Here is a 22,234-nt window from a genome sequence, read left to right as displayed (position 1 = left end):
TGAATTCAGAGCAGTCACAATCGGGTTATCAGAATAACATTACGATCAAAATCTTCTGGAGAAATACTGAATGCAGATGTTCCAGTGCTCTGTTGAAATTTCAAGAGATCAACTCTGCACTCGGAGGCCTGTGTCTCTGAATGTGTCACAGCTCCTCTGACATTTTACATTATGTGTGACAAAGTAGGTAAATTGTGCTTTAAGGTAGTACATAAGTAAGGCCTGCAAAAAATATGAGTCATTACATATTCTTTCAATTTACAATTTGCGTTGGCTGCAACATTTTTTCTCACGCTGCTCTTTAGGGGTTCGTGGCTTTTCATGTATGACTGTTTCTGTTTGGGGCACGTGATATCATCTAGATTACACCATGAGATTTCTTGTTTTGAATTTGCCACTTTCAAAATGTAACCGTATATTGCTGAGAAATGAAAATAATGCATTGCTCTGAAAACAATGTACATAAAAAAAGGTAACAGCGATATGTAAACCGATCTGTTATTTAAAACTTTTGGAAATGCTTGGACAAGTTTCACAAATTTACTTTAAAAGATAATTATTGTTTGTATCCAGTTACTTTAGTTCTTATAAGCTTCCATGACATTGTAGAAATATATTTTCTGCCTGGTGTGTGTGTGTGTGTGTGTGTGTGTGTGTGTGTGTGTGTGTGTGTGTGTGTCTTGCAATGAAAACAGGAAAGCCATTTTTCCCTTTTGACACCATTATGACAAAAAAAAGTGGACAACCAGTAAACTAATGAAATGAAGTTTCAGTCCAGTTGGTCAAGAGAAATGACAAAAAGAAAAACATCCACACCCATTTAAATATTGGCAGTCTTTATTTCAACAAGACTAAGAAATGTTGTTTAATATACATTTTCTCTTACAATTTAACATCTATCTCATCTTGTTTTTCCATAACATTTAGGAGATACTCTGACAAGTAAAAATCTGGTGTACTGTTAGGGCCTCTTTTAGAGACATCTAAAAACGGCTGCTCTTTATTTACACATTTTTCATTCTTTTCAGTCACTCGCTCACTCTCTCCTCAGAAAGTGAGTCCTTTCTGTTCTTGTGGGCCAGAGGCAGATGGAAAGCATTCAACACCCCGTCCCAACTCAACTTTAAAGTCACGAGACTGAAGGTGCTCTGCGGATCGAACTAGCAACATCCAGCAGCTGGACCGACTCCCCGCCAGCCGGGAAACGTTGCTGCCCCGGCCTGCAAGCACAGACATTTACCATCGTCACCCAAAAACATTTCCTCTCACTCTCAGAAACTTGGGTTTCTTCACACTCGACACAACTCTTCCACATGACATGAACACATGCACAAGCCCTTGTAGAAATGTTGGTGGGAAAAAAAACCCAACAAACAGGAGAATTAAACTGGTCACCTGCGGAAGTAATGCCGAATCGAGCTGCTTGAAGCGCAGCCTCGCGATTTTGAATTAAGGCTTCAGTTTTTTTTTATACGGGTTGCATAGATGTTTCATCAAATCCTTCAAAGTCTGATTCTTAACATGAGGTCCTGGTTGAAGTCTGATCACTGGACACACAACTTTGTTTTTGAAGAAAATGTCATGTAAGCTTACAATCAACCTGTCAATTTCAAAGCCAAACAAAAAGTTAAAGAGTTGTTTCTCGTGATTTCCATTCGTCTTAACTACATCTAATTGGTTCAGACCTGCAGACAAATGTAAAATATGCAAGTCCTTGTTTCGATGTTTACAAAAACGAATATCTAAAGCCCCAAAATCTGATGAATTTAATAAATTACTTGGAGAAATTTTTTTTCCATCTAAACTGTGCATATCAAAACTTCCTGGATACTGTATTTTGGATAATATGTCAGTTCTAAAAGCATGTTTGCAATGACATTAAAATACATGCATAAGTTACTGTACAAGAGTGACACACGGCAGCATCATTTTAGAGGTGAAATGGCCAGGTAACGCAACTTACACACCCGATTATCAAATTAGAAGAAAATCTTATATTGTGCTTGTCAGCTGGTAACATTATACTCAAACACCCTTCAGAGAATCTGAGCAGATAGATCACAAATCATCAACATCTACACTCTTTTTTTTTTTTTTTACCATACGAAGATGCTAATAATGTACCTTTAAAAAAACGTAAACAAACAGAAAAAAAATAACAAAAATCAGGCACCATCCAGGCATTAATTTTGGTAGTAATTGTGACAAAACTTCAACACATCCACCTCGAGTTGAAATGATGACAACGTGAGGATGAGGATAGGTAGATCAAATGGTTCAGGTTGAGTCCATTTATACTGACACAGGCCATTTCAGAGGTACAAGTGTGTATTGTGGGATGGGGGATGTGGGGAGAAAAAAAAGAAAGAAATCTATGCACACTGACTGAAACATCACCCATTCTGTGTGCACACTGTCCTCTTCCACCACCTACAACAAGCAGTAAAATCCACTGTAGTACCTAATACAAATCTTCATACCAAAAACAGCTAAAAATTACAACACCTCCTCAACATAAAACCCTGTATTAAAATATCTTTTCTTGATTTCCTTTGATCAAAACACTGTCTTTTGTTCCTCTTCTCTAGTTTAATGTAAAATGCTCTGGACATACATGTCGCCATCTTTGCTTTTCAAAAACAAGTAAGACTGTATAGAGTCAGATCTTCTGTGCTGAACTGAGCTTGCAGTACCAAAAAGGGCATCAGGATTTGTCAGCTTTGCCTTCTTCAGGGGTAATGGCAGGGGACACCGGCCTCGTATCCAACTCTATCAGACCCTTTCAACTCAATGTCACTAGATTGCATTGACAGTGAGAGTATATCCATGAGGTATGAACTTCCTATTAAACTGCTTAGGCTGAAGAAATTAAATTAAACCTGAAAGAGGAAATTAAAAGTTAGGTTGCGATAATGCTCATAGCAGACATACAATATGCATGTTTGGGCTCGCGGCACGCCGCAGGCTCTTCTAACCAATGATTCCGTCTCCAGGTCAAACACAAACATCTGTGATGGGACTTCTCTCGCTGGACTTCTGAGAGATGAGCTGCGATCTGCTTCATCTCCTCAAAGCTGTTACTGAGCTGCAGAATCTCTGATGTTTCCAAATGCAGACACAAATATTCACAGTATGCACATCCATAATGAGCAAAACTGTTGTTAAGAATTGTTAACATTCCTAACATCAATCTATGATTTCCATTTCTATTATTCAGCATATCTCTGACCAAAAGAAAGAACATCCTCAGAAATAGGAAGATATGTCCCAATACAGGCACCCAATGCTCAACCAAACATCTTTCTTAGTATTTACTTATCAGAAGGAAATCAACGAAGAAGGCACAAAATGACTCGTGAGAATAAATTGCCAAAAAAAAGAATCATATGATGTTTGTGACGCTGCAAGCAGAACCATGAGGTCGCTCCAGAGGAGCCACCGGAGTATCGGTTTATCTCGGGGAACAGGTGGATTTCTTGGGAAGAAAAATCATATCGTTGTACACTGATGTCCTTAAAAACATACAAACAAATAGTTAATAGTGAAGTTATTGTAATATTAAGAAGAGTCTTCCCCCCCAATGGCGGACAGTCCGAGGTCCTGAAGGCAGTCTTTTTAAAGTCTCTGACAGTTTTCCCCTTTGCTCCGTTATTCCTGCTCGTTCTCTTCCTCTCCCAGCCCGGCCAGTTTTATCTCCAATGGGGAGTGAGCAGGGCCAGAGCCAGCCCGCAGAGCGCCAGCGCCATGCTTCCCTGTGAGGCCGCCCCAGCCGACGGGCTGCTGTGCACCGGATTGACCCGCGGTTTGCCGGTGTTCGGTGGAGTGGAGAAGTAGATGTCCTGGTCTGTTTCGCAGGATGGTGAGTCGCAGCCGCTGCCGCTCTCCTCTCCTCCGCTGCCGGCCTCATCTGGGAAAACAGCCGAAGACACGAGGGTCAGATGTGTGCAGCCGGGACACAGAGTCACAGAGGAAATCAATCAGCTCGTGAAGTTGCCTCACCGTTATCGACGGAGATGTCGTTGCCGCCGTGCGCAGCTTTGAGCCAGCTCGTCATTTCCTTCAAAACTGCAATCTGACTGCGAATCACAATATCTGGTTTTGTTATGTCCACCTCCACGTCCGGGTTCGATACCTGATTGGCCAGCCCGTTGCCAATGACAACCGACTCGTACCTGTGTAAAGTGAGAGACATTATTAGTTAAGACATTGGAGTTCTCTTCTGACATGCAGAAAGTCTTAGATGGTGTTAGTGTGGCTTGTCTCTTACCTGCTTTTTGCTGTCCCGTTCCAGCACTCATCGCTCGGTGAAATCTTTTCACCTGCACACACCATCTCTGGCAATGTGGACCAGAACTTCTTTGCATGTTTCAGCTTCTTCTTCACTTCAATTGTCTGCGTAGAGCACAAACAAAGAACAGTTCAGGCACGATGAACAAATCCAGAGTAGTGTGTGTTTGTGTTCTGGGGTTTTCTTCGTCCTCACCAATCGATCTAAACTGGTCCCAGCAGCAGTAGTGGGTCTTGTGTCGGGGCTGTAAGGGCGGAAGCGGCCAGGAAAGCCCGTTTCTTTCACAGAACGGGTGGAACGGAAGGCCACGCTTGGTTTAGGCGTCCCGCATCCTTGGAAAACCTGGAACAAGAAGAAGTGCACTGAGTGGAGCTGAATCTTTTGATTCTGTCTTCGTTTACATGGAAAAGACTAAAATGATACTGACTTTCTGGGACACTTGCATGCTGTTCTCCTGCATGTTCATGATGGCATCTGAAATCTTCACATCAATGGGCTCCACGACTGTCTCAAAATTAAAGGGACCTTCGAGCCTCTCAGCCAGACCGAGCATGGCATCTGAAAAGCAGAACATCACAGCCTTAAACGTACAGTCAACACATGGGAATGAATGGTTTTTTATACAGTTGTTGCGATGCCACACAAAGCTACCACTAGGTGGAAGCACATGCACAGGAGTAGGAGACTGTTAACCAGTGAGACAGGCATTTATGTTATGGCAGAGTAAATCTGCAGCACAGCGAGGAGGCAACAGAAACCAGATGCCTGTACAGACAGCAGCAGTCAGCAGACACATTTAAAGGTGATATACACGTCACAAAACATGCTTTTTGTCTCACAAGTCTGCCATGTAGGATAAACGAAATACATACAGTGAAGAATTGAGGATATTTGCACCACCTGAACGTAATGAAACTGATCTCGGTCTGTGTTTACACAACACAAGAGCTGCATTCATGCTGAGGGCTGCAGCGTGTACAAGCGTGTACAGCGCACGTGTACAAGCGTGTACGAGCGTGTACAGCGGGTGTGTACAAGCGTGTACGCACGGGTGTACAAGCGTGTACAGCGGGCGTGTATACGCATGTACAGCGGGCGTGTATACGCGTGTACAAGCGTGTACAGCGTGGGTGTACAAGCTGTACAGCGTGCGTGTACAGCGGGTGTGTACAAGCGTGTACACGTGTGTACAGCGGGTGTGTACAAGCGTGTACAGCATGCGTGTACAGCGGGTGTGTACAAGCGTGTACAGCGGGCGTACAGCGGGCGTGTATACGCGTGTACAAGCATGTACGCACGTGTGTGTACAGCGCGCGTGTACAAGCGTGTACGCATGTGTGTACTGCGCGTACAGCGTGTCCCTCTGCTGCACTTATACGAGACACTAAAGAATGAGGGGCGTGTTTGTACAGGACTTTTAACAACTCTCCATTTGTTTAATGTGTTCTTGCCAAAGTGCCGTATATTTAATTTATCATCCCAATTCTATCAATCCCATCACGTCACTGGGTTTCATGCCCACGGGGAGAAAGAAGGGTGTGTTTTCAGATTATATTTGGTCAAATAAGATAAAACTTTAACGATCCGTGGTGAAATATGAGTGCGGGGAGGGAGGGTAGGAGGGAGGTTGGAGGGGGGCAGGAGGGAGGTTGTATGAGTGCAACGCGTTGCCAAATCAAACACTTCAAGCTATCGTGAGCGGGTGCCGTCGTGGTCAAGTTTATTAATGGCTGCAGAAGGTGTCCTTGTTCACATGTCGTCTGCTTACCGAGGAAGTTGTTCCATTCTGTGTCCAAGTCCGCCTGGTTCGCCAAACACCCCCGCATCACATTCAGACAGTAATTCTGGCAGGGCTTCAGGGCCACCTGGCCCGAGCAGTAGGGACAGTACAACATCTTCATGGCCGCTCGCACACAGCTGGGAGACGCGCTGACCTGGAGGAGGCAGAGACCCGTCAGCAGACTGTTTTCACTGCACCGCAGCACAAACACTCTCCCAACACCATCGTGGACACATACTTATGAAATGAACGGTCATGCTTCTTCTGAGTACAAGCCAATTCCACAGAGCTTTATAATCTAATCATCAATGAATCATTCAGTTCTGTGGAAAAACATGTCAAAGCAGAACAGTCAAAGTGGTTTATGTTATCAGAGACGGAGAGTTAGAACCGCAACCAGCTCTTCCAAGAAAGATGTGAAGTCAGAGACATGGAGACGAGATGGACGGGACTTCAGGGAGAAGACTTTTCAGAGAACACGAAAGCACCTCTCACTCACCGTAGACACTTTATTGACCACCTCTGGCATGAGCGTCAGGCCGCGCACGAAGATGCGCGCGGCCACGAAGGCCCGCGTCAGCTGGATACGGAGTTTGCGCGGCACGTCGCCGAAGGGCTGCAGCTGCTCCGTGTGCCGGCTGACGCACTCCATGTAGGCATCGCTGAACTCGTACTGCACGTTGACCAGCCGGAACATCCTCTCCAGGAGGTCGGCCCAGAAGTCCGACAGCATAGAGTCCAGGTTGACGGCGGCGCTGCCGGACACGTAGTACCTCATCAGGGACTCGAAGAAGTTCTTGAAGAGCTCCGCGTTCTGCACGTACATCATCCCGTACGTACGCACAAACATGCTGTGCATTGAAGCCTCCGCATTTTTCAAAAGCTCACGGAAAAACTCTGTGGAGCAAAAAAAACAAAAAAAAAAGAAGAAGAAGAAGAAGAAGAGGAGTGGTTCAGTGTGATGACTAAATTCTGAGATTGCCAAAGAAACAATATTATATTGTTAACATTTCAACATGCGTCCACGGGGAGGGATTCTTTCTAAAGATGTCATGAAGGAAATTGAATTTGTGTGAAGGATAACATGCTGCTTCTAACATATACAGAGGATTTTATCAATCACTAACCCAACATCTCCCTGATTTGATTTGTGTTGTTTGGGAGAAACAGATTCAAACTCCACAAAACGGAACTTCCTATAAAAAAAACACATTGTGAGGCTCAGCTGAGTCGTATCTAAAATTATGTTAAGAGTCCATGTTTGGCCTTCCTCCCAAACCTCTGCTCTCTCCCTCTCACCCCGAGTAATCAGACTGACGTTAGTCCACTTCACCTGGCATCATGTCCTGACATTTTGAGTGTCCACACAGAAACAGCTTAAGCATAAAGTCTTGAATGAAAGGCAGAGGAATGTGTAAGGGGTTTTTGTGTGTGTGTGTGTGTGTGTGTGTGTGTGTGTGTGTGTGTGTGTGTGTGTGTGTGTGTGTGTGTGTGTGTGTGTGTGTGTGTGTGTGTGTGTGTGTGTGGGTGGGGTGGGAGATGAGGAGTGAAGCAGGAGGGGTGAAAGGTGGAGCTGGAGCATCTCGGTCATGCTGAACGAGCAGCGCTGCTCTTCGTCTCTGTGGACTTTTCAGCGGAGATGTCTCTCCACATCAATCTGCTTCAAACTGACCACCATCAATGGCATTTTTCTGTTGTCACATTCCATTCGCTTTCCTTTCTGCCGCCTTCTCTTGGACTGTCCTTCAGAGGCATTTTCAATAGGATTACTGAATAATGCCACCCCCCTCCGCCCCCCCCCTCCCCTCTCCTATATGGACCTGTACCCCCCATCCAGCCCTGCATCTCCCTCCCTCGGCTGCTTTCACTTCATCAGTTCCTTCAGAGAGCTCTCTTCACTAGAGACAGGGAACAATGACCTACTTCATCCTGAGGAATGTCCATCTCCCCCCTTACCACTTACCCCCACCCCCAATAATCCAGGCCCCCCTCTCCCACGGACACCCCCTTCTTCCCTTCTTGCCCCCCAAACTTTTTTAATCTGGACAAAATGAGAATTCCAGAGTCTGAAAAATGTTTCACCTTCAGTCTCACATGCGTGCTAGCATTCAGTCACCCCCCCCCCCTTTCACTCATCTCTATTTTTTGTTTGTTTTTTTGTCTGTCTCCCCTTCGCTGCCCTTTGCGAGCAAAACTTCTGTCCCGCTGCAGTTTCTCTGGGTGCCCACTGCATGGCTTTGAAATGTAAAGTTCCCATGCTCTCACAGGGGGAGTCACTAAACGCTCACTGCCACCAGAACGAACACACACACACACACACACACACACACACACACACACACACACACACACACACACACACACACACACACACACACACACACACACACACACACACACAGTCCCCAAGTAGTGCTGTCACTTCCACTTCAGACTGACACACTAAAAAGAAAAAATGAGACAGGGGAGGGGTGAGGGCAGCTTGGGGTGGGTTAAGTTGAGGGCTTTTTTAACTCCAAATCCCCACTGTGTCACCAAGGATACCGGAAACACTGCAGCCCCTCCATTTACCTCCCCGCCATCACTGCCCGCCCTCCCTCCCCTCCAACACAAATGCACACACACACACAGCCATGGGGAGAGGGCACCAAGTTCCACGCTCCATTGACAGAGATTAAAACAGAAATGGTCCACCCCCACCGCTGGAATGTCATAGTAGCCACAAGTTGAAAGTCAGTGAAAGGAGCCCCAGTAGGTGAAGAAGAGGAGGAAGAGGCATGAAGCATGAGAACAACTCAAAACTCTACTTCCTTTCTATAGTTTATTAGAGTGGTAATACCTATATGCTAAACAGATAAGCCCCATAATGAGTTTGGACAAACCCACGGGTTAAAAAGGGAGCAGCTTGAGCGGTGGCAGCAGGAGGGAAGAGGTCTTTGGCCGGAGCGGAGGGGTCTGAAGTATGAGCAGCATTACACAGGCATCTTGCATTGTCATTAAAAACAGTTTATGACACGCAGCCGTCTGCCAACAGGCCGAGGAGCTGCGCACTCCCTCAGGATTTTTCCATTAAAAATGTGCCTGTCACTCAGCCAACGGTCTGACAGAATCTGGGTGAAAGGTTACATAAGAGAGTGGAAGTTGTAGCAAAATGTAAGGAAGACAGACGACTGCTGGCTCCCGAGTCTTTTCCCTCCTCTCCAGCCGGTCACCATTTCCACATGTTGCAGAGAAAGCCCTAAATTATGTACAATGATCTTAAACCCAATCCATCACAGGAACAGAAGAGCTGACCGATCTCCTCCCACTCCTCCCTCCCACTTCCTCCTCTGAGGAGCCCCCCGCTCCCCCCTCCCCCACACATCCCAACCGTGTCCCTATAAACTCCGCTCCTCCCAATCCCAGCCCAGGCAGTAATTGCATCCTATTTGTGCCAATTAGTCCTTGTGCTTCTCCCTTTTCTTATGGGATGGGATTCTGTCCCTCCTGCTGTTGGTCCTCAGTGCTTCAGATGGATGTCTCTTGTTGTGTGTGTCTGGAGGCAAGGGGCCTTAATCCAAGTGCTTAAATCCCAGACATAGACTTGCTCTGCTGGACAGGGTCAGTGCAACAGGACAGACAGGCCGAGGCCAGGACAAACACACGGTGACAAGACACAGACAGGGGAGAACTATTCCTGGCTCTGGTTTTAATTGGCCATGACTCCAGGCGCATGATGAGAGCCTGCCTAATCACATACACCGCTTCCTGAGTTTGTTAGTGTGCGAGTGCATGTTGTTGCGTTCGTCTTCATGTACGGCTGCAGCTGTGTTTATGCTCCTATGCTCCCCTCTCCTTGTGAGCAGTAATGATGTCATCATTGTTACTGTCATTCTTCAGTAACAGTAAACATAATGATGGAGCACTTCCTGTGCCGGTTTCACCGGCTGGAAGTGCCTCCTTCAGGGTGTCTCGATGTGACAAGAGGAAATAATAGGACGGGCAACCCGAGCCAGTCACAATATCCAGTGAGAGAGACGGTCTAATGGCTCAAGTGGAAGAGAGCACAGCATGCCTTTGTAAAGAGATCCCACATCTAACGGTTCAGAGACAGCAGCAATCTGCCTGCAGTGATGAAGAGGGGGCGCAGAGGGGGAGGAAGAGCAGGGAAGAGTTTCACCTTCATCCTCAGCGCTGCCTCCTCCTGGCCAAATAGACAACCTTACAGCTGTTTGGGCTTTAACCAATTTCTTTATAATGTTTGCAGCATCAGTCTGATAACATTTTAAGTTGGATATTAGAGGAAAGATATGCTTAAAAGTAATATTTATGCAACAGTTTGTTTGGTGTCCTATAACTAGATAAATGTGACACCTCAAATATTTTAAAAGCAAGATGGTTTATAGGTATTTAAAACATGGCGTTACATTGTCAGGACAGTTGTGGTTGTGGAATCACTTCCTCAACATCAAAGACCCAAAACATCTCGGAGTCTCACCACTTTTCTGTGACTTTAAACAATCTTGGTGGGAGACCTTCTTCCCTCCTTTTACGTGAAAATGTTTTCTGGTTTTCTAACTTAGTAAACTGAAAATCTTTGAGATTTGGACGGTTGGTCACCAAAACATCAAAACAGACACCTGAAAACATCACCATCAGCTTTGGAGGCATTTTTCACATTATGTTCATATTTCATGGACTACACGATTTAACAAGAAAATGACTGATATATCACTTAATAATGCCAGCAGCTCTCAAACATGGTCACAAAGCACTAGATGAGTTGCGCAAGAAGTAGCAAAGACCTAAAAAGAAAGTGGAGGACAGAACTAAGAAAACAAATAATAACTTAAACAACATTGAGACGGAGAGAGAACGAAGGGTCTGAGGGGCAACAGGGTTTTTTTGGGAGCGTGAGTCATGAGATGGGGACAAAGGGCAGTAAGAGAGGAGAAGACGAGGACGAGGACGAGGGGCGGGACGGCTCGAGCAGCCGCTGCATTCCGACACGTCACATTCCTCTTCACATCTGGCTGCAATACACAAGCTCCCCGTTACTGACTATCCCTCGCTGCCTTTCACAGACACATAAGACCTGGAGGTCTCTGACCTGCGAATGCACGGGCACGCATGTGCACGCACAGCGACGCGGCAAACGATGCACATAACCTCCCTTAACAAGCAAGATGTCTTTAGAAACGTTTGGATCCGATGCTTTCTTCCCGTTCGGTCCTCTCCTCTCTATCTTATCAGGCTTCCTCGCAGAGCGGCAGCGGTTGGGTGGCTGAGGGTATTCAAAGCTGCCCTGCTTCCTCTGTGAGTCAGCACTGTTGCATGTTCCCATGCGCTGCAGCCCTCAGCAGGGGAAACCTGATCCCAATATTTACAGGCATACACACATGTGCTCACACACGGAGGAACAGGAAGTACAGAGGAGACTAAATCTGAGGATGTGTGTGGTCCGTCTGGAAGCATGCATGTCTCTCTGGAGACGAGGGAAGCTGGTATATGGGGGGAGGGGGAGGACCACGCTGCAAGGGGGGACGATGAGGCAGGGACCTAAGACGCTGAGAGACAGGTGGACAGGCCAACAGACACAGACTGACTGTCTCCGCTTCGGGCAGTGCACTGGCAGGTGGGAGCGTCCGTCAAAAATTGTGCAGCACAAGGGCTGCGATGGGAAAACTGCAGCCAGCAGCACAATGTGGTCTGAAAAGTGGCTGCCGTGTGTGTGTGTGTGTGTGTGTGTGTGTGTGTGTGTGTGTGTGTGTGTGTGTGTGTGTGTGTGTGTGTGTGTGTGTGTGTGTGCGCGCGCGTGTTTGTTTGGGGAAGTGTGTTGGCTTACTGTCAAAGTGGTCGTGCTTCTGTTTGAAGGTGGATTGTAGGTTGGTGCTAAACCTGGACACGGGAGCTTTGATCTCCGTGTGGCTCTGCTGACTCAGCTTCTCCTCCATCTCCAGCGTGCAGCAGGAGAAACCCTGCGGACACACTTTCAGGGGGGCATCTGGAAGAGACGAGGAGCAAACGCGTTAAATACAGTGCGATACAGGAAACTATCCGCATGACTTACATCAACACAAAGTCTTTCAAGTCTGTTACTTTAGACAAACGAATAAGATCAGATTAGAAAGTGACAGAAGGTCTCTAAAGGGATTAAATTAAGGAAATAACAATTTAAGCTCAATTAATATTCCGAACACCCAAAGAGCGACACAGATTGGGTCTGTGCGGCTACAATTAAACAAGACAATGGGCCAATTTCAGTGGACATTTTACTTTCAAAAATCACAAGCAATTTCTTGTGTGGGATGAGACCTTTAAATAACAGGTTCCCCTTTCACCAAATCAAATGCACCTCGGCTGTTAAACCCCCCCTTAACTGCACCTAATTGCAACACTCAGCTCAGAGCAGTCTTTAGCGGGCCACTTTATGGAGGCTTGCTCTTATCCTGGCACTCCCCCGTCTAGATTGATAGTTCAGTGCTGAAGCTTTCCCCGAGTGGTGTCCTTCCAAAACAGTCTTTAAGAGGAGCGGATTAACTTTTCACCCACTTTGCAGGCGAGAAGTCCGACTTCAGCCACCAGCACATTCATGCAGATACACCTTTGCATCATTTTTAGCGAAGTATTGACCACCGAAGTCCATCATGATTTGAAAATATTCTCCGAGAGCAAAAGCGGAAACTTGTGAATTGAAAGTGTTCCGGTATGATTTCCTTATATGACTCTGGGCATCTGAATGTGAAGTGATCAATTCTTCACAGCCTCTTTTCCTCTCGCGTAGAAATGTTCAGCAAAAGTTGAAGTAGACAAGTTAACATATTCAAACTGATATACATTAGCGGGAACGCGGCTGTGGACGGAGCCAAAAACCTCAATACAAACTACTCTGTGCTCGTACGCTGTCAAAACCTAAATACAGCCTTCGATAAAGCAGAAACCGTCAAATTTGTCGAAACAGAGTTTAACATCCAATTAACAGGAGGGTCACGGGAGGACGAATGCAAAGTCGCAGCTGCAATAATGTTTTGTTTAAAATGTGGCTGTTGGAATTTGGGAGAACACAGGGATCCTTTCATTGCATCCAGCACCAACAGCCTGTTTAGTTTTCCCCACCAGCTTGTGCTCACCAACTGTGTGCATGGACGCGCTCCTGCTACTTACAGGACTTGCATGTCTGCGAGTGCCTGGACTGGAGCTTCGACATTACCCGTGATGTGAAAATCATCAGTGATATAAATCTTGTATCTGTAAACTTGAAACGCATCAGAGTTCCATTCAACACCGCAAACTCCCATTTCCGAATCTCAAAGTGGATCTTGCAACGAGCTCCCACGTCACCGTACCAATGTATCAATACCTGTGAAAAGACTGCTGGTTCTTTACATGTCTTTTAACGTTTGTCTTTTTCTTATTTCCTGCATTAAACACTAATTCCTGACTAGTTCAAACTTGTATGACACATGAAAATGTCTGCATACAGATCCCAAAAACACCCCCAAACCGCCAGCCGTTGTTTACACCGCAGCGAGTTGTCTTGATGAACCCGTTGATACGAACAGCCGGCGTCAGTCCTTCTTCGTCAGAAAACGTTTTATTCTGTGGCTCGGTGTGTCGAACTGCAGTTTAGATTTAGATTCAGGTTGTTGAAGCTGGCTCTGTTATCATCTTTTATCGTTGGTGGTCGCGATGCTTAATGTGTTGTCATGACAACCTGACAATGTGGATTTGTTTTCCGGTGCCGTCTTGAGGTTGTTTTCATTCTTTTCGTGAATGTAATAGAAAACGCCCATCAAAACTTGACTTTGGTGACTTGTTTATTTTACACATGTAAACTTCCATACAGATCAAGTTTGCCTCAGCTTTATGAGGGCTGCATGCTGTATAACTATTGAAAACTATAAAAAAATAAAATAAAAAAAAAAATAAAAAATATATATATATATATATATATATTTATTTATTTATTTATTTTTTATTTTTATTTTTTTAAAAACACTCCAAAAAACCTTGAATGATGAACACAACATTTTTGGTCAAATTCACAGCATCTCTGAAATAGAAGCTAAAATGTTAAAAAAATAAAAATAAAAATAAAAATAAAAAAAAAATTAGAACTGCTGGGTCAGAAGTGACTCAGAGCATTACAATCATCTAACCAGGGCACCAGAGGGAGGGATGCACCCTGGCGCCATAAACTGGACCCCTCCGTCTGGGATTGAGTCCAAATAAGCCTCAAGTCACTGCTTCTCTCACAATCCTCTCCTCAAACTCATCTCTCTCCCTCCAACCATCACCCACTCCACCCAGCCCCCTCCTGTACGCACGTACACAAACACACGTACACAAACAAACACACACACACGCACACGCACACGCACACACACATACCCAGGCACAGTTGGCAGCCCCTACCTAAACATATTCACACATCACATCACTGCTCAACACATGGCTCTTTGTACAAGCATGATTGGAGGTACAGGGAGCAGCATGCGCACGCACGCACGCACGCACGCACGCACGCACGCACGCACGCGCGCACACACACACACACACACACACACACACACACACACACACACACACACACACACACACACAGTACTTTTAGGTGAAACAGCCATCCAGTCTCTCCTCGAGCTGGGCCCCCTGCTTGCCCACAGTGCAGGCGTACAATCAAAACGGCTATATCCATGTGGAAAATAGCCCTAGTTACCAAAGTACACAAATAAAAGTGAGATGGTCAATATTTCACAGGAATGTCTGTACAAATGTCACATTGTTAGCTCAAAGGATTAAGTCTCTGAAAACTGAAGATTCTTAGCTAATGCATATTTTGAGAAAACATTTTGGCAGCCAACTTCTCCGACCGCTGGGAGAAAAATGGCACAGCTGGAACAAAAAGAGAGCGGACGGTTAACAGGAACAGTTAGGTCTTATAAAAATCAACATCCCACTGACACATTTCTGCCTCACTATTTCAGAAAAAGCTTTGTCAGTTGATGCATCAGTCATTTCTTTGCCATCACTGGCATGAATAGTCTTTGTGTGATGGGTGAGCTGCTGAGGAGCTCCTTTGAGGGGCCTCTCGCCCCTCCAGTTTCCCAACTACTTTAAGATGTAATAAGGCAAAGTGACACAGCATTGTTCAAGTGTCACTTAGAAGAGGAAAACTGCCATTTATGGTGGTCAAAACAAGAGGGCAGCATCTTGTAAACAAACATGTGACGGTGTGTCGTGGTATTCAGCCACTCTGCGACGCTTCTCTGCCTTCCCTTTCGGGGAGACCACCATCCCTTTAAATGGCTCATAAAATAAGTCACTTCCCTTTGACATTGTCCTGCCTCTCAAACGCTGTTCTCAGAGGAAGGGTGGTGGGGGAGGTGAAAACGCCTCGCAGACAAAAACCAGATTAGACACCTCACCACCCCCTCTGCTTGCCATCACGTGCCTCTGAACCAGACAGACCTCAAAGTGCCCCCCCCCCCCCCCCCCCCCGCCCCCGTCCACCTCCGCCTCGCCCGCCACCACCCTGCAGGCTTAACCAGCAAGGTCAGGGGTTAACAGCGACTCCTCTGAGAGAGGTCCTGTCCTCTGACCTCCCCTGTCCGCCAACCAGCACATCCACCACACACAGTAACTCACGCCCCAAACCTCAGTCATTCCAATAATAACACCACCAACACACAAACCAAAAAAAAAAAAACACACATACGGGCAATTAAGAGACTTAAAAGTCCCAGACACGTGCAAAAAATATAAATAGGATCCCTCACCAGTCAAACGCTCCAATCTGAAGTTCCTCGAGGATTATTTCTGTACCCTCCTCAACCCAAGACATCACTAAAACCGCCAAGAGAGTTGTGAAGGAGGCCATTGGGGTACCACGTGTCCCCAACCATTCACCTTCGTCTATCACTAATTGGAGCCTGGTTGTCTGTGTCTGAACCAAACCTCAGAGCTTTCACACAACCTTTAACATGTGTAAATATAACTTTATATTATTCATCATTAATAGAAGACAACAAGAACCTCAGGGTTTTTTTCAGCACTGTAGCAGGCTGACAAAGAGTCACAGTTCTGTCGAGCCCTCTATTCCTTCAGCTCTCAGCAGTAATGACTTCATTAACTTCTTTACTAATAAAATTCTTACTATTAGGGAGAGAATCGGGCAGACCCTTCCTGACACCATCACTGATGTGATGTTAAGCACAGCAGCCCTGGAAGCAACTGTAGGACCAGATGTAAACTTGGAACATTTCTCTCCTGTTGAGCTCTCGAGTTAACTAGTTATTTCTTCATCTGTATCCTCTAGCTGTCTGTTAGATCCCATCCCAACTAAACTTTTTAAGGAAGTCTTCCCTTTAATTAATACTTCCATATTAGATCAGATCAACCTCTCTATTGTAACCGGCTATGTACCGCAGGCTTTTAAAGTGGCTGTAATTAAACCTTTACTTAAAAAGCCAACTCTTGATCAGCTGTTTTAGGAAACTACAGACCAATTTCCAACTTGACGTTTATTTCTAAAATCCTTGAAAAAGTTGTTGCAAATCAACTTTTTGATCATTTACAAAGGAATGATCTGTTTGAAGATTTTCAGTCAGGCTTTAGAGTTCATCATAGCACAGAAACAGCTCTGGCGAAAGTTACTAACGGCCTTTTGTTAGCCTCAGATAATGGACTCGTCTCTGTACTTGTTCTTCTGGACCTCAGTGCTGCTTTTGATACGATTGATCATACGATCTTATTACAGAGATTAGAAGACGTTATGAGGATTAAAGGAACTGCATTAGACTGGTTCAAATCCTACTTATCAGATAGATTCCAGTTTGTCCATGTCAACAATGAGTCTTCCAGACAAACAAGAGTTAGTTATGGAGTTCCACAAGGCTCAGTGTTAGGCCCAATACTTTTTACTTTGTACATGCTTCCATTAGGAGATGTCATCAGGAAGCACTGCATCAACTTACATTGTTATGCAGATGACAATCAGCTATATCTTTCTTTAAAACCAAATGAAACTAATCAGTTAGTAAAACTTGAAGCCTGTCTAAAAGACATAAAGGCCTGGATGACCAAAAACTTCCTGCTTCTAAATTCAGACAAAACGGAAGTTATTGTACTTGGTCCTAAACACCTCAGAAGCTCTTTCTGTAATCACTTAGTTACTCTAGATGACGTTATCTTGGCCTCCAGCAAAACTGTGAGGAACCTTGGAGTCATCTTTGATGAGGATTTGTCCTTTAGCCACCAGATAAAGCAAATCTCCAGAACTGCCTTCTTTCATCTACGTAATATTAATAAAATCAGGAAAATCCTTCCTCAGCGTGATGCAGAAAAACTCATTCATGCGTTTGTTACTTCCAGGCTAGATTATTGTAATTCCTTGCTGTTAGGATGTCCAAATTACTCATTAAAAACCCTGCAGCTGATCCAAAATGCTGCAGCAAGAGTACTGACGGGATTTAGCAAGAGAGATCATATTTCTCCAGTTTTATCTTCTCTTCACTGGCTTCCTGTGAAATCAAGAATACAATTTAAAATTCTCTTGATGACTTACAAAGCCCTACATGACCAGGCTCCATCATATCTTAGAGATCTTATAGAACCATATAATCCTAGCAGAGCACTTCGCTCTCAGTACGCTGGTCTGCTTGTGGTTCCTAGAGTTTCCAGAAGTAGAATGGGAGGCAGAGCCTTCAGTTTTCAGGCTCCTCTCCTGTGGAACCAGCTCCCAGTTTGTGTTCGAGGGGCAGAAACCCTCTTTAGCTTTAAGATTAGACTCAAAACGTTCCTTTTTGATAAAGCCTATAGTTAGGGCTGGCTCAGGTAGACCTGAACCAACCCTTAGTTACCGTAATTTCCGGACTATAAGCCGCTACTTTTTTCCCACGCTTTGAACCTCTTGGCTTAAACAATGACGCGGCTAATTTATGGATTTTTCCCGCTTTCACAAGCTTCATGCCGCCAAAAAACTGAGCAAATAAACACATTCTGTGACGGTGCTCAGTTTTTTGGCGGCATGAAGCTTTCGACCAATGAAGTTGCCGAACGGGTTAAGGTGAAACAATGTAACTTTTTAGTTTCCTGTTTAGATTAAATCGAGCGCACTCAAACTTCCCATCATTCTGATTACGGTAGTCATTTTGTCACCCTCATCATGGCAAAGACACGAAGAAATGCACATGATGCAGCTTTCAAGTTGAAGGCGATTAGATCTGGCTGTTGGAAAAGGAAATAGAGCCGACTCAACACAGAGAGAGCAGACGGCCGAGGTGTTTCAACTGTGCAGATCCGACTGAAAGCCAAAACAATCGCCACCGCAATGAAGTTTGAGGATTTTAGAGGTGGACCGTCGTGGTGTCTCAGATTTATGAGACGTAAAGGCCTGTCCATCAGTCTGTGTCTGTGTCAGCAGCTCCCTCCTGACTACGAGGAAAAAGTTTCAAACTTCCGCAAATTCACTGATGCAAAGATAGCGGAGCATACCATTGGCCCGCACGACATCATAAATATGGATGAGGTTCCTCTGACCTTTGACCTGCCTCTCACTCGGACTGTCAACAGGAAAGGCGAATCATCCGTCACGCTGAAATTTTTATTTTTGTTACAAGCCGTGTTTCATTAAAGCCTGTGTAAAGTTCATTTGTTTCAATGTACAGGTAGGCACCTGCGGCTTATAGACATGTGCGGCTTATTTATGTTCAAAATAATTATTTTTTTTTAAAATTCAGTGGGTGCGGCTTATATTCAGGTGCGCTCAATAGTCCGGAAATTACGGTATGCTGTTATAGGCCGAGGCTGCTGGGGGACCTTGTTACATGCTGAGCTTCTTTTCTTTCCTCCTACTCTTTAACTGACTCATACCTCGCCATCTTTTTCTCTCCCATAGTTTCTTCTTATTGTCTGTTGTCTCCATTCAGTTCCTTCGCTCGTGTAGTTTCTGTTCTTTCGTTTACAGATGTCCCGTCATGGAGCTGCATGTCTCTGCCCTGCGCTTGTCGTCTCCACCAACAGTTCTTCTCTTCTATCTCTATGCTGTCCTTTTCTCTCTCTGCTCTCCTCTCACCCCAACCGGTCGAGGCAGATGGCCGTCCACCTCTGAGCCTGGTTCTGTCGGAGGTCTCTTCCTGTTAAGAGGGAGTTTTTCCTTCCCTCTGTTGGAGGTTTTTCTCCCTTAAAGAGGAGTCCCCCCCTAGCTTATGTGGGAATTGTTGAATTGTTGGGTTTCTCTGTATAATATTGTAACGTCTTGCTGTAAGGACTTTAATAGGTTATTTCATGGCACTTAACACATGTTGTGATTTGGCGCTATATAAATAAAGTTGAATTGAATTGAATTAAATAATCAATTGATAAATTGTATGCAGCTCATAGTTTAGGTAACAGTTTAATCGCAGTGGAATGCAGGAAATTTGAGGTGATGGATAGCGAAGTAATTTCATTTCAAAACATGAAAAAAAAAAACGTGTGAACATATTCCAAGTCGCTCTGATTTATCTGTGAATGTCCAACATATAAAACAAAACATTCAGCGAAGTATGAGAAACAACACTCATGAATACAAGGGTGGACTATTAACAGGCACATTACACTCCCTGCTGTAACATGTAAAGGAGAGTGCTGCCAGTCTGCTGAGCATTACTCACACAGACTGTTATAAATTCGCACGCCCTGCAGCCATAACATTTTCGTCTTGCTCCTCACCTCTGTCTAGGGTGTAATTATCCAGGGGGGGAGGGGGGGGTTAAGGGATTGGTGCCATTTGCTGGTTAACTTTCTTTTCTGCTCCACATCCTGTCATGCTCGATCACATGAGCTGAACCTGTGGCGGAGGATGTTGATGTCGTTGCTTTTTAAAGGCGCAATGTTTTAATTGCACGCGTGACGGTCTGGTTCAGGCAAAATAAATTGGATTGTGTCATAAATAAAAAACAGGCAAAGTAAAAGAGCATGAGGTGAAGCCACAACTAACAAGAGCGATGAAATAGGAGCAAACAGCTGGGTATTTCAATTCCAAAATCTTACCAATTTGCTCTTTTCTAAGTCCTTCCCTTCTTAAAGTCTTTCCTGTTACAGCATGTTGTCAAATCAGCCCGTTCGTTTTGTCTGTCTTTCATCTGTAAGAGCCCCACAGTTGTGGTCTGTCTCTGGATTTTAAAAAATAAATTCCTTTTACACATTACTCATTCAAAAATACCATTTATCGCTTTCAGAAAAAAAACAAAAACTTCTCCAATTAAGTTTCTCAGGCAGTAATTCCATGTTTCAAACAATTCTGATAATTCGCTGTTTAATATGGAAATAAATAAATCAGCAATTTGGAAGCAACAGACTCAAAATACTTTGCTTTTATCAACTTTTAGTAATTACTTTGGAAAGCCACAAATTTGTCTGAACGTTGGATGTGTCATTTTGAAATGAAACCCACACATCTATTCAAAACACAGAATGAATGTTGTCAAGACTCCATAATTGTGCAGGATTTAGCAATGGAATCTCCCGCTTGAGATCAGTCTGCTGTTATGAAAACAAAATGTGCAGGAGTCAAACTATGAAGCAGTTAATATAGATTCTCCGAACCACTAGTGTCCAATTTTATACCACAATTTTTCCCAGTGCAGTCAAAACGTGCTCTTATACAATATAACCCCCCTTCGCCCCATTTCAAGAAAAGCTTTAACCAGGCGAGCTGAGTGAGAAGTGAGAGCGCAGTCGTATTTACAACATGGAGGCATATATGGATTGGGGGGGGGGGGGGGTTTACAAACATTCACAGGCTGCTAGTCAGTGCAACCGCAGACTCTTGCTCAAGGGCATCATGCCAGCAGAACTTTAGGGAGGGAAAAAAGTGAGTCTTGTTCACTTTCCTCGTCCAGATTTTCCTTGCTCTTGTCTGAAGAGTCAAACCAGTGATGTCCTTTCCAATGTGAGAATTACATTAGAGCCAGCAGCGCACACATATAGTGATACCAAGGTCCAACTTAAAGAGGAAACCCACGCATCTTTGTGCCCCTATTTAGGCCCCAGCTTTTCCAAACCATGTTAAAGAGAGTCATTCAGAAAGAGAAAGAACTAAAAAGAATTTTAAAAGCCAAGATAAATGTAGCACCCGTCCGTGCATTACATTTACATGTCTTCCACTTGAATATCCTGCGTTCACTCTGAGCTACGGTCAAATCACCGCAAAGGGAGAAAATGTTCAACAACATTATGCTGTAAGCGGAAACCATTATTAGAGACTCGGCTGTTCATATGGAGATAATCAGGGCAGGGCAATATTTCCACCTACTCTTTTTCTACATTTCAGGCCCTTACAAAAATAGAGTAATGACAAGTTTATAGGAGTTTTGGCCCAACCAGTAATGCTTTTTAGGTCCCAGTCCATAAGGAAAGTCCAAAAACTGTATATCAACTGCTTCATAGTTTGCTGGGAGGGGACTTCTTATTCAGACTGAAGTGCTTTAACAAAATGGTGGGTAGAGATGCTGACCTTTGTGATGTTAGGTGTTTCCTTGACTGCTGCTCAGTGTGACTGAAGCCCAGACTGTGGAGCTGATATGGTTCAAATCATATCTTTAAATTGGTTTTATTTACAGGTGTCATGGAGGATGTTTAAATCTTGCATAGAAAGGTAATGAACTCCTTGTGAGGATCTTTGTGGTATTAATGATAGGAAAAAGGGGCAAATGATTTAAAGCATACTAGGACCGGGCAAATAGTGGAGCTAGTCAATTTATCAACAAGTTGATGGACAGAACATTGATTGCTAACCATTTGGATCATCAAATCATCGATTCGAGTTATTTTATTAATTAAAAACTAATTTGTGATTCCAGCATTCTAATATTATTTCAATATTTCATGGTCCCTTTTGTTCTCCATGATAATAAACTGAATGTCTTTTGGTGGTGGACTGCTGGTGGGGGGCAAAACAAGCTTCAACAATACATCAAGGCTACTAACAAACAACCAGTTGCTGTCAATTAGCGTGTGCTCACAACTTTTGTTAATGTTCACTCGTGTACAAACTGATGCGGTTGGCATGCTCTCCGCCAGAGCTGGCAGAAAGCACTTTTAACTTTAACTAAGAGACAATGAGGAGAATGAAAATAAGAACAATGTTGAAGAAACCAAGGCGGTCACAGGTGCGGAGAAAGCAAGTTAAACTGATGTTACTT

At 44.5% G+C, this 22,234-nt stretch overlaps 1 protein-coding gene across 1 annotated transcript in view; it reads right to left on the bottom strand.

The window, feature by feature from the left end:
* Nucleotides 1–819: 819 nt before the first annotated feature.
* Nucleotides 820–22,234, bottom strand: part of gpc4 (glypican 4) — a 34,003-nt gene continuing 12,588 nt past the window's right edge. The window contains exons 2-9 of the mRNA XM_069171028.1: nucleotides 11,893–12,051; nucleotides 6,568–6,965; nucleotides 6,057–6,222; nucleotides 4,716–4,846; nucleotides 4,484–4,630; nucleotides 4,268–4,392; nucleotides 4,000–4,172; nucleotides 820–3,907 (exon numbers count right to left, since the gene is read on the bottom strand). Of these exons, the coding sequence (XP_069027129.1) occupies nucleotides 3,690–3,907; nucleotides 4,000–4,172; nucleotides 4,268–4,392; nucleotides 4,484–4,630; nucleotides 4,716–4,846; nucleotides 6,057–6,222; nucleotides 6,568–6,965; nucleotides 11,893–12,051 (1,517 nt within the window). The 3' untranslated portion in view covers nucleotides 820–3,689. The remainder of the gene's footprint in view (nucleotides 3,908–3,999; nucleotides 4,173–4,267; nucleotides 4,393–4,483; nucleotides 4,631–4,715; nucleotides 4,847–6,056; nucleotides 6,223–6,567; nucleotides 6,966–11,892; nucleotides 12,052–22,234) is intronic.

This window comes from Embiotoca jacksoni, unplaced genomic scaffold, assembly GCF_022577435.1.
Source record: "Embiotoca jacksoni isolate LCO1_2020_lvr unplaced genomic scaffold, fEmbJac1.0.p SCAF_5, whole genome shotgun sequence".
NCBI lineage: Eukaryota > Metazoa > Chordata > Actinopteri > Embiotocidae > Embiotoca > Embiotoca jacksoni.
Note: the sequence above shows the minus strand (reverse complement) of the source record. Positions and strands in the feature narration are given on the sequence as shown.